We start from the raw sequence: 12,895 nt of genomic DNA, 5'->3' as shown, positions 1-12,895 counted from the left end.
AACTATATAAGGCCTGAAACCTATGTTTTTTCAGTGAATTTGCAAGGTTTTTTAAATGCTAATTCCTAACTATATCAGGCGTGAAACCTATATTTTTTTTCAATAAATTTCAAAGGTTTTGTAAATGCTAATTCTATTAGCGGATAACGTTTATATATGTTATTATCCTTCTGGGAACACCTGAGCAGCCATCTTGTTTCTCAGGAGAAGTGAGGCACAAGAGAGCACAAAACAAGAGTGGAAAACGCGAAAAGGGGGCAGGGTAGAGACCCCCTGACCCCCTAGCCCTTCTCAGGGGGTCCCAGAAGGACCACTAGGTACGGTCCGCGTACCCCGCGATTTTTTCGAATTTTCTTTTTTTTTTTTTTTTGCCCTTGGTGGTCCTTTTGGGACCCCCTGAGAAGGGGGTCTCTACCCTGCCCCTTTTCGTGTTTTCCACTCTTGTTTTGGGCTCTCTTGTGCCTCAGTTCTCCTGAAAAACAAGATGGTGGCCAACACTTCCTGGTTTGGACAGTTTAGAATGTTGACAGTCGACTGCCAGCCAATCAGAAACTCGCTCCGCACGTAAGGGTACACGCACGTATGCGTACGGTACGCGTACCGTACGCGTACGGTGCGCGTACGGTGAAGTGCATATAAATATATAATTTGCTCAAATTCAATTTTCTCAACAACTACTGGAGGGATTTTCACCAAATATAGAAAAGGCACTACTGCATACCTGTCCCTACCATTTTGTCAAGTTTGGTGTAATTCCGTTCAGCCGTTCAGGCTGTAGCCGTGTCTAAAGGTCCCATAGAAAATGCCATTTGAAAAATTTCAAATTCAATTTTCTCAAGAACTACTGGAGGGATCCTCACCAAACATAGCAAAGGCACATCTGCATACCTGTCCCTACCATTTTGCCAAGTTTGGTGTAATTCCGTTCAGCCGTTCGGGCTGTAGCCGTGTCTAAAGGTCCCATAGAAAATGCAATTTTAAAAATTTCAAATTCCATTTTCTCAAAAACTACTGGAGGGATTTACACCAAACATACAAAAGGCACTGCTGCATACCAGTTCCTACCATTTTGCCAAATCTGGTGTAATTCCGTTCAGCCGTTCGAGCTGTAGCCATGTCAGAATGTCCCTATGGAAATTAACATGGGGAAAACACGTTTTGGGACCCCCCTTTTTTCTCGCCCCCGCTTGACGAATCCCCCTGAAACTTTCAGGGAAGGAGCAGAGCGGAGCGAGGCAAATTTAAGGAAAATTGCAAACAGATCCCTCAATCGGCGCCAAAGTTATTCCCAATAGAATGTTCGGAATTTCCTATGGTAACTAGGTCCTAACTATATATACCTACTGGCGACCGCCAGTAGGTATATATATATATATATATATATATATATATCACACACACACACACAGCATAATTATGGGTTTATTATAAAATGTTTCATGACCATTTCTAAATTTAATAAATAATGTAACTTACATTTTTAGAAAAACATAGTAAATGTATATTCAAAAAACCAGGTCTGGTGGCTCAGTGGACTTATGCGTCTTTTACAGGGGCCTGTGTTCGACCTCATGGTCACAGGTTCAAAGCCCGGCGGGTCCACTCAGCCTTTAATCCATCTGAGGTCGATAAAATGAGTACCATTGAGTTGGGTAACAATAAACATCTGTTATTCAACGCCAAGACACCTACGGGTAATTGTGCGCTTTACAAATACACCTGTTATGTTATTCTATACATAACTTTTAAGAATTTTTGCTACATAATAAATAATTTTATTTTAATGCAATTTAAATACATTCAAAATAATCAAATATTTCATTAAAAATAATCTACTAATTCTGCAGCTATTTTATTTTGTTCTGCATTTTAAAATGCATATTTTTACTATTCTTTCAGTCTAATAAATGTTTCCGTATACTTAAACATAGGATATCTCCACCCCGGTTGTGAAGACTTCTGTCTATTTGTGCAAAGTTAAAATGAGTAACTTTACTTTCATAGAGTAAGCTCCGCCCCCTGAATTTAGGGACTTGTGATATGTCTACACTTTTGAATAATTTTACTCTTGTAGATGATGAATAGTTGAATAATTTTACTCTTGTAGATGATGAATAGTTAAAAATAGAAAATGTAGTTAAAAATGTAAGCGTAAATTTACTTGTAATAAATCTACACTTGTAAATTTACCTTTTAGAATAGGCTGCTGGTTCAGAAATTATTATGAGTAAATAGACTTAGAATAACAGATAAACAGAAAGGATATAACCACACAAGGAAAATGAAAGGAATTTAAAAAACAGATATGCAGGAAAATATTGCTTGCAGAAAAGTGAAACCACAGCAGGAAAATCGGTGAAAAAATGCTGATCTTCATACTGGTCGGGAGCTGTAATAGCCGGGAAGTAAAAAAATAGTCCACTCCCTTTTATCCTTACATGGAGTTTAGATATGCACAGTAAAGAACTTGGGAGACCCTACTCCGTGGAGATTGCTCTGAAGTGCAATATCTTCCTGCTTGTGCAGGAGACACTATTGTACTGCACATGGTGGCTCCTCTTCGGGAGCACATGCTCTTACCCTTAAGGAAGACCGCATCCTCGTCGCCATTATCTGCATGACCAGGCGCTTCCTTTTGGCCATTTCGGTATGATAAATCACTGTTGATTTTGTCAACTAGAAGTTCTGCTTCGTACACAGTATTTGTTGGTGTTCCCGTCACTGTCATTTACCACCCCCCAAATGTTGTTTAGTTTGTTAATGGACTTTAGCCAGCAGATGCTATAGTTTGCATTCCATGCACCTGTGATTCAAGTGCAGCGGTGTCCAGAGAGATGTTATGAGGGCGCTGGCGACAGGTGTAGTGGGGTCAATAGACAGAGATGCGATTAAGATTGGCCACTGAGACCAACAGAGAAATGTGGTCATCCCTAGATAAATTTCTAGACCCGCACAAACCGCCATAGACAACAGAGGGAGGCTAACAACACAAACCACCAACAGTGTTCGATGGTCCACCCACAACCAGCAGCCGAACACCTATATGTTATGTTATATGTACCCGTTATATGTTATAACCGCCCATGAACCATATACCAGGCGCTGTTATGTAATAAATGTACGCCAAAAGTAAGAGCGAAATATCCTAAGCGTTATATGTATATCTGTATTTTGTCCAAGAAAATCAATAAAAATATATTTAAAAAAAAAAAAAAAAGATTGCCCACAGACTATAGTTACCTTGGGTTGAGCTACGTTCCTCTGGAACATCATGGTTTGTTGGAGCTGGGGGTGATACACATGTGAGCTTTAATTTGAGAGAACTAAAAAGGTTTTTACAGACCAGGTTTGTTGTCGTGTATCGTGCTAAGGTAAAGCTAATGTTGGGTACTTTTAGAGTACTGAACTGATATCAAGTAACCATGAGGGATTGGTATTTGGGCTTTGGGAAATAAATGTCCCTAGGGAAATCTCATATCTATGTACATGTAATGGGTTCTATTAAAAGACTCTATTTCCAAGTTACGTATTTTCTATGTTTTATGTTTTAATAAATCTGTTGCTAAAATGTTTTTTGTTTTCTAGACGCAGCTGAAGCGCCTCACTGACATTGTATGGCCTGCTATAGCCACCCTTGCCAAACAGAAGATTGCGGATGCTGCAACCCAAGGTAAAATCTTGTGTGTGTGGTGCAGTATTAACATTCGACACAGGGTGGCAGCAGGAGCTTCAGGATAATCGCACACCTTGGGAATGTACTAAGGCAGTTAGACTGTATGAACTAGTGGAACTGAAAGATATTCTCCTGGGAACTTTTTATTTTGTCTGAAGTGCAGTGTTCTGGTCCGTGTCCTCTGTCTGGTTCAAATTTAAACTAGTTTAACGGAGAAGTGTGGCTCAATGGTTAGAGCGGCAGACCCTGATGCAGAGTTCTAGCCCGGGACCAGGGTTCAATTCCCCGCCTCGGCGGGTCTTGGGCTCAAAAATTCCACGGACCTGATAATTCTCGCCTCGGTGCCTATTCCAATCATGGAGTCCCACTCTGCAACTCTGGGCAATAGCTTGCTTAATCTCCACAACGGCCCCCACAACGCTAAGGATGCCTGGCCTCCACCGTGGGGGTGCCCAGGAGTGGACACCTCACAGGGAAAGGCAGGATGGGTTCCACAGCGGTACAAGCGCCTTGAGACCCTTGCGGGTGAGTAGTGCGCTATACAAGTATCAATTTACAATTTACAATAGTTTTGGCATAGCCAATATCTCTTGCTTTAAATTGAATGATTCCACCCATGCAGTCTCTCATATACATGTCCATGTGCTCAGTAGTTCATCATTCATGCACTCAGGCATCTATTCATCCAACCATTGATGCACTCATGCATTCACCCTCTCATCCACCTACTATGCCTCACAATCATCAGTCATTGAAGAGGCAGTTTCAGTTATCCTTTAATGTTCCTATTGTTGGCTTTCCTGCTATGGTATGGTAGCAGTATGATTAGATGTTGTGAGAAATTCTGTGCAGTGATTTCTAGATACCAGAATTTCTCATGGCAGCTGAAATCTCTGCATAGAATTCTTGCAATTTCGAGTAAGAACCCCTCAGAATTGGGAATAACCATGCAGACCTGAATTTATGAGGCAAAAATCCATTTGCAATTCTTGATAACTGAGGGCTTAACACAGACATTTACCACCATCTTTTTTAAAATGAATTTGAAAACAATTGAAAAACCTTTTAGTGTATAGTTTGGTGCACAATGTTGCACATTAGAGTAAATCGTAGTATTACAGTAGTAAACAACTTGGCTCCTTTTCCCCCTCATTATTATAACACCACTCCCTCCCTGGGCGACACATAGCATGTTAGTATGCAGTAACATATTATCCTATTGCCAGTCCTTTGTGTGATTTCCAGTGTGTCCGTTTCTTATCCTGGGTATTTTAGGCATCCCTGCTTCTCATATACTTTTTTTGGCTAACATGCACAAGTCCAAATCCATCTCCGATTGGCGCAACTGAGGTACCCTGCAACCCACTATCAGAAATATTTAATCCCGATAACATAAGACTAAGTCGGAAGAAGATTTTTATGTACCTATTCAACACTTGTTTCTCCCCAGAGTATATATATGATGTATTGTTTTCAGCCAGTTAGTACCTTTTTTTGCAACAATGTAATTGAGGTACAGCCCACCCCCCTCTACATGCGAAGCAGGGCAGGATACTCCCGGATTGTGTGGAGATAGCTACGTGGTTGACCACACCCTCCAAGACCGAGATTCGTAGAGGCACTCCCAATTTTCACCCAAAGTGTCCTAGTTAATTAAGCCCTGTACAGCGGTTTCAACAGAACTAAGCAGAATCTTTATTTTATTGCGACTTCCCTTGGAGAACTAATTGCCATCACCCATTCAATTTCCTGAAAGCATCCCACATTTTCTTCCCAATGGACCTTTAAAGTCGTCAGTGGGTCCCCTTCATAGTTTACCATTTTTTACATATAATGGATATTACCTTCGATGGAGGGTTTCAAGCAGAATCCTATTTTCCAACTGGGATTAAATATGCCGCTGGGGTTTTACTTGGTATATGTTTAGTGAGAGCACGTCTCAGTTTTGATACCGTCTCAGTTTTGATACCTCTTTGTCAGCCAAATCTGATACCCTTTCAACTGTTCCCACGTGAGCATTCCATCTGCTCCCAATGCATCTTTTATTTTAATAATCCGTTATACGTTTTGTGTAAAATCCCACAAGCCCTTCCATATCATTTGACACATCGCTGTCTCACAGTGATGTTTCTTTCGTAATAATCTCTTTCTATGTAAAGTGCTGAGTAGCTCTATCCCAAACTTTTCAGTATCGTTTGCATGTATTGCGGCATGGTCTCCCTGTGTCCACTTCGTTGCAGGGCAGCGGATTAACCCCTTGGCTCAATCGCATGGCTCTCTGCCCTGATGGATGGTTCCTCTAAAGAAGCAAAAACCCAGTCATTAACGACCGTCATCTGGACAGACCAGTAATATTTGTGTATGTACGGGAGGGCTATATCTTCATATATTCACTTAGCTAGTTTGACCAGGGCCATTCTAAGTGCTCTTTTCCATCCCATAGGAGCGTCCGGACTTCTGCCCCCATCTTTTTGAAAACATCTGGTGGAACCCAGCTGGGTGTGTTCTGGAGGACATAACTATAAACTTAGGGAACTCAACAAGTTGGAGCATCACTACCCGTCCTAGTAGGGACAGTGCAAGTTGCGCCATGGTGTTGCATCATCCCTGCGTCTATCGAGGACTGAGTATTAATCATGGCTGAAAACTGTTCTTTATCCCTTGTGACAAATCTACTTAAATACTTGAATCCATGCAATTGAATTTTGAATGGGCACTGCAGTAATCCGAGCCAAGGCCCGCCCAAGAGGGGGTATAGAACCTGATTTCCCCAATTGCTATGGATCGTCCACATACATTAAGATTCTATCATCCCAAGTCTCATCCTACCTCAAGCACATCAACAGGGCATCTTTCCTTATCAAACACACCAAGGGTGCTAATGCCAAGACCAATATCATTGTGAATAGTTTCGTCCCCCGGCTGAGAGTGAAGAAGTTAGACAATGCCCCCTTGATCCTGACCCTGCCAATGAGCTCCTATATAGGAGCCTTAACCAAGTCATGAAATGAGGGCCAAAGCCCAAATATTCCATCACCGCAAAAATATATTCCCATTCCAAGGTGTCCATTTACGACCATCTTTGGGCATGTGGTAAATGTCTGCCAGGACTGCTTTTGAAGCTGGCTGGCCGTGGTAATTATTGAATGCTTTCTCTGTTCCTTGGCAGAAACTCAAGTTCGAGCTGAAGAACGGGTCATGGCTGCATTGCAGCCCTTTCCCAAAGCGGTCAGTTTTTCCAGCCTGTAGAATCTGTTTCTGCATTGCCGCATCTGGGAAACCAAGTGCGGAAATATTGGCTCACTTATAATTATACAAATTAGAATTCCACTTGTAAATTCCACTTTGTGTAACTTGTAATTTGGCGCTTAATGTGATCACTATTGGGGTAGAGGCAGGGAGGACACCAGAGCAGCTAAGCTGCTTTTTACTTCTTCATCCACCACCCAACAGATCACTTCAAATACTGCAACATCAGTATGCCTGGCTGTAGTGGCACCATAAGAGTAGGGAAGTCACAGTGCATGTCATTGTTCAGGCCCTGCTGCTGGCACATATGGCGTATTCATGAAATAAGGGGCAACGTAGTAACCCTCGGACCTGTGTAGAACCATTAATAAAGACACAAACGGTCCCTAAGGGCGAAGGGTAGGCGTTGACTTCCACGGCGATCCATACAAAACCTTCATTCAGTAAGTTTGAACAGAAATTTATAAACAAATTATATTAATTTTTTCTTATTACAAACGTATATCAAAGGCTGTCATGTCAAATTTAAAAAAATATATTTTAAAAACAAGTTGCTCCTAAAAGTGTAGTGGCGCAGTGCATTTGACAAAGTAAATATAAAGTGCGCTAGTGCTAAACAGAATGCAGATATATACCTGTGACTGATAAGGATAGGTGGGTATGCTAAGCAATACTCCGTATAGGAGTGTTGAAATCCTAAATCAAATAAAAAACAGTCCACAGTAGATTGTCAATGTTTCGACCCAGATAAGAACTATTTACCCCAGGGTCATCATGAGGAGGAAGATATATTTAGGAGACACCAGAGAATGGTGGCCTAGAATCACAGATTCAAAGATGTATGTGAAGGTCTCAGTTTAAAATTCTCATGGCTTGCCTCAGGATTGGCAAGCCCTTAGAGTCAATGACATATACTGTCTGAAGATCAGTGACAATTAAAATGGAGCGTCTCCTTAGTGGCATTCGTGCTAATGGAACAACATCATAGCTGGCATCTGTCTTGGTAAACCATTGGAGTAAGTAACAAACAAGCAAAGATCAGTGAGGTTAAAATGGAGCGTTTTATTAGTGGTAATCACATTAATGAGATATCATCATGGCTGCCGTCTGAATTGACAAACCTTTAGAGTAAGTGACCAACACTTTCAAAAGATCAGTGAGATCGAAATGAAAAGTCTTATTGGCAGTAGGATGGAACAGCCAATCTATCCCCAATGGCAGAGTCAGAGTAGGTAGGAAACCAACAATGTGGTGGGATCAATGAAATTAAACAAAAAGATACCGTCCTGTGGTGGCGATCGAACGTGGCACAGTGCATCAGTAAGCTCTAATAGCAGTGGTAGAAGTGGGGGGGATCGGAAGGGCACGGCGTGCCCCTACTTAAAAAATATTCCAGTCCGTTCCCCTACTTCAGGCGGAGGGAGGGAGGGAGGGAGTGAGAGAGGGAGGAAGGAGACAGACAGAGGGAGGAGGGAGACAGAGGGAGGAGGGAGACAAAGAGGGGGAGACAGAGGAAGGGAGGGGGAGACAGAGGAAGGGAGGGGGAGACAGAGGAAGGGAGGGGGAGACAGAGGAAGGGAGGGGGACAGAGAGTGAGAGAGAGAGAGTGAGAGAGAGAGAGGGAGACGGAGGGAGGGAGACGGAGGGAGGGAGACGGAGGGAGGGAGACGGAGGGAGGGAGACGGAGGGAGGGAGACGGGGGGAGGGAGACGGAGGGAGGGAGACGGAGGGAGGGAGAGGGAGACGGAGAGAGGGAGACGGAGAGAGGGAGACAGAGAGAGGGAGACATAGAGAGGGAGAGGGAGTGAGACGGTCAGTGTGAGTGAGACAAAGGGCGACAGAGAGGGAGTGAGACAGTCGGAGTGAGTGAGACAGGGAGGGAGGGAGGGGGAGAGAGAGAGCTAGAGGGAGGGAGGGAGACCGAGAGAGAGATAGAGATAAAGAGAGAGAGAGAGATGTGCGTCTGGTGGCTCAGTGGACGAAGGCGTCCGCTGCAGGGACCTGTGATCAACCTCATGGTCACAGTTTTTTTGTTGCTTTAGCCCTGCCCCCTCCCCCACTGACATCGCCCCTACCAGTGCGACCCTCGGACACAAACCACACTGTAAATTTGGCCCCCGAGAGATAGTTTGTGAGTACCAAGGAGTAGAGTAGAGGTTCCTACACTTAACACAGAGAACCCACTACCCTCCTTATTCATTTTTACTCTAGGTAAAGTACCCCACAGAATAAGGTATCTCAGAGGAATCCTTAACCTATTTTAAACCACAACGCATACATCTACATTAGACTAGGCCCCCTCACCCCCACTGCACCCTTACGGCAAGGAATAAAATATCTCTGACAAAGAGCCCCTTTAAGGGTGCCCGTTGGGCATTGAAGCGCCGGCCGAACGAGGAGCAGGCTCAAATGATGAAGCATGACACCTAGCTTGCTGGGTGTGTGAGAGCGCTAGTTCCACATGGAGGAATCCCCCTCCTCCTATATTAACACGACCCCTGTTTTACTCTCTCCACCAGATACAATTGTCTAGGTGGGTAAAGGTGACTACTACCTCGCCTTGGAATTGTGTACCACTCCTTTTGGTCCATAGTTTGTGAGTACCCATGCCCTAACCAGAGTACTGTGGGGACCTTGCCCCCTTGTGTAATTTGTCAATGTTGTACACAGAGTGAACAGGGCAGGAGCAGTGACTGGACAAAAGAGGCGACAGGAAAGGAGAAACTATACACCTATGGGAGTCAAGGTTGTATAGTTTGTATGGATTACCCTGCCTTTTTTCTTACACGGTCCTTCAAACTTTGTCAAAAAGCACACATTGTTCTCACATTTCTGTGAGAGAAATTTCTGGAATCTGAGGATCCACATATTTCCTACCACCCAGCAATTCCCCACATTTCCTGATAAAAACAGTGCCCCTCTTCTGTGGATGGGCCGGTCTTACTGTTTTTTGGGGGGGCCAGTGTAAAATCCTTGGTGTTTAGTCGCCTTTTCTACCCCTGGGGAGGCAGGGGGTAAGACTACTAATCTACCTACCTGGAGGCATAAAGACTGCATTTTCCCATTTTGGGGTGAGGGCATTGTCGTACACCAGTGTAAGCTGTCTTCACCCCTTTTTGTGTTTTAATTTAAATTTCCTGGTGGCTAGTGTGCTTTCTGCCCCCTGGAGTGGGGAGTGTGGGGGGGAGGGATAGATTGGGAGTACATACCCAAATCTGCTTTCTTGGAGAGCAGAAAAACTGTATGTCCCCCTTGGAGGCAAGGCCCCATACCAGAGTTGGTACCCACACCTTTTTAGGTCTCGCCTAGCAAATGCAGCGCATTCACTGCTTTGCCTTGGCGAGACTCTATTGTTGTTGCTTTGGTTCGGAAGGGAGACAAAACATGTGCGCGCCCGGACAGCCGATGTGCACGCTCACGGTGTGTGCATCTACTTGGACCTGGACAACACATGGGCACGCACGCGGCCTGTCTTTCAGCTTGTTTCAGCTGATGGGGGATATTGTAGCAAATAAAAATACCAGTGTGAGACACCAGGTGGCAGCAACGGCACTACAGTTCAACACTGTAGAGTTGTGCCCTAGCGAGTGAAGCAGTGTGACCTACGTCTTTTCAGCATAGAAGTGTGCAGTGTGCCACAGAGTTCAGAAGCATGGCGGTGTGAATATGGTACACTGTTATCCGTCCATGATGTGACCAGAGCTCCGCATCATCGAGGTGTGCTGGAGAGTGGCACAGTTTGATCCAGATGCCAGAATCTGTGATGTATGCTGGCTCAAGTATGGTGTCACCTGGAGCTCCAGCAAGAGTGATGCATTTCGGACAACCTAATGAAGAACATTTGGGGAGGCAGCCAACATTACCAAACTGATAATGCAACAGGCCTAGTGAATAGATGTGAACACCATTCTCTTAACCCAACGACTACATGCACGCCAAGCTTAGATTCACATTATTTTCTTTGTTTTGTGAATACCTATATTTCACAGGATGGGCCTTGAGAGACGTGAATATTAAACTCTAGTACACTGAAGACCTCAAGTACAAGTTCCAGTGTAATCCGTCCTATAATCATTCATAATTATTTGAAGGCAACTGGCAGTGTGGAGGGACAGCAGAGGTCTTGCTTAGCTAGACCGTGCAGTTCCACCGTCGCTTATCTGCAAATATTTGTAGTAGCATTTAGCGCTTTCAAACCCCTTCTGCGGTGCTGGAGCACATTTTTTGATAGATGGTACAGTACATGGTGAGGAGTGCTTTAGTTGGAAGGTTGTATTTGCTGTAAGCCTACAAATGTGCGAAGTATTTTGGTTTGATGCATGAATGACCAGATATGCTCTGATATTTGTGTTTGTGCATAGTTTAGCAATATAATGGAGAATGATGTGAGATATAGACATTCACATTGTAGCTGCTTGCAATTTGAGTATTAAGTTAGGCAGTCAATAATTCCTCTCTGTTTCACAAATGATAAAATGCCTGGCCTAATGAAAGGCTTGCTATTAAAAAAAAAAAACTCAATAGTAAGAAGAGCCACATCAGTGATTTTTTTTTCCTTTTAAATTTATATTTCAAGTGTTTGGCAGCCATCCTTAGGTGGTGGCATATTCCTTTTTTCTTTTTGTGGCATATAATTACAAAAAAGAAGAAATGACAACGCACCAGCTTGCAGCCAGATCTGTTTGCTTTGCCATTGCTTGTTCAATTATAGTAATCCGAGTTGGGAAATTCAGGGGTAGACTCCAGTAGAGTCCTCGAAGATGCCAGCTGTATGCGGTGGATCTCTTCACTTCTTAATTGAGATGCACGTGTTAGGCTCCTGTCTATGTATGACACATCACTTAGCACGTTAGCTGGTTGTCTTCTTTGTTATAGGATGAATGTGTTTCTTTGTATTAAGTTTTTGTCTTTATAAGGTAAGTGTGAAAAGTATGGCAAACTCATAGTGAAGGTAAGAGCAGGTCCTTTTTCACCTCAGCGCCAGCCTGCAAATAACTAACCGCTAATGGAATCTCCCTCAAACATAAACATTCCAAAACATATTGGTTCATATTATATCATGAGAAAATACCTGTAAGTGTGTCGGCAACAATTAAAAGAAAAAAATCAAACGTCTTCCCTTCTAAGAAATTCCCTTTGCAAAGCAAGCAAGATGAATATTAATAGACATAATAAGAAAAATGATGATCCTATTAACATGACCATTTATGTGAAACAAACTTTTTTACACAGTGAAAATGTAATCCCTTTGTGCCTGTTCACTATCTTTACTCTGTGATGGGCACACCAACCAACATATTGAATTATAGTGAGTGTTCAAGTTGTTAATCGGTGATATGCACACAATCCGTCCCGATATGATGTTGGAGGGGGATAAACGAGCATTTGCAATGCAATAGGTCTCGCATTTATGCAAGTTTGAGCTATTGGCATTGTAAATGACAATGCTTTTTTTGTTTTGGTTTTTAAAACCTAAATAAAAGGTATTGCCTTTTATTGCCTTTTACAATGCCAATAGCTGAAACTTGCCTAAATGCGAGACCTATTGCATTGCAAATGCTTGTTTTGTACTAACTTTCAATTTCCTGGCTGTGCTAATGGGCTTTCTGCAGCCCCCCCGTCTGCCCCCCCGGGGATTAACATGTTCCCATGGGAGAGCAAAGGTCCCCCCCCAAAAAAACATGCTTTATAGTGGAAGCGGTGGGCATGACATTTCACTGTGATTGCTCCTCCACTGTGATTGCCTGGAGCAATGCAGGTCAGGAGACGTCTTTCCAGCGATACCTTCCTTTTGGCACAGTTCCCAGCAAGCACGGATTCCCACTTCTTCCACTCGTGCTAGAAAACCAGGGCCCATTTCCTGTTTACCTGTCCTGCAACTGACATCATCGCATCAATTACGTGATCTCGAGCACATCAGTTGCAGGACTGTCCCACCCCCTTGAAACTAGTTAGGACCGGGGGCACCAAAGC

At 43.4% G+C, this 12,895-nt stretch overlaps 1 protein-coding gene across 3 annotated transcripts in view; it reads left to right on the top strand.

The window, feature by feature from the left end:
* Positions 1–12,895, top strand: part of COASY (Coenzyme A synthase) — a 194,725-nt gene that overhangs the window by 145,263 nt on the left and 36,567 nt on the right. For all 3 annotated transcript variants that reach the window (XM_078645376.1, XM_078645375.1, XM_078645377.1), the window contains one exon: positions 3,586–3,670. In XM_078645376.1, coding sequence (XP_078501502.1) covers positions 3,586–3,670 — 85 coding nt within the window. The remainder of the gene's footprint in view (positions 1–3,585; positions 3,671–12,895) is intronic.

The sequence above is a fragment of the Lissotriton helveticus genome, chromosome 5_1 (genome assembly GCF_964261635.1).
Source record: "Lissotriton helveticus chromosome 5_1, aLisHel1.1, whole genome shotgun sequence".
Lineage (NCBI taxonomy): Eukaryota > Metazoa > Chordata > Amphibia > Caudata > Salamandridae > Lissotriton > Lissotriton helveticus.
The sequence above is the reverse complement of the archived record's forward strand: the minus strand, read 5'-3'. Positions and strand labels throughout refer to the sequence as shown.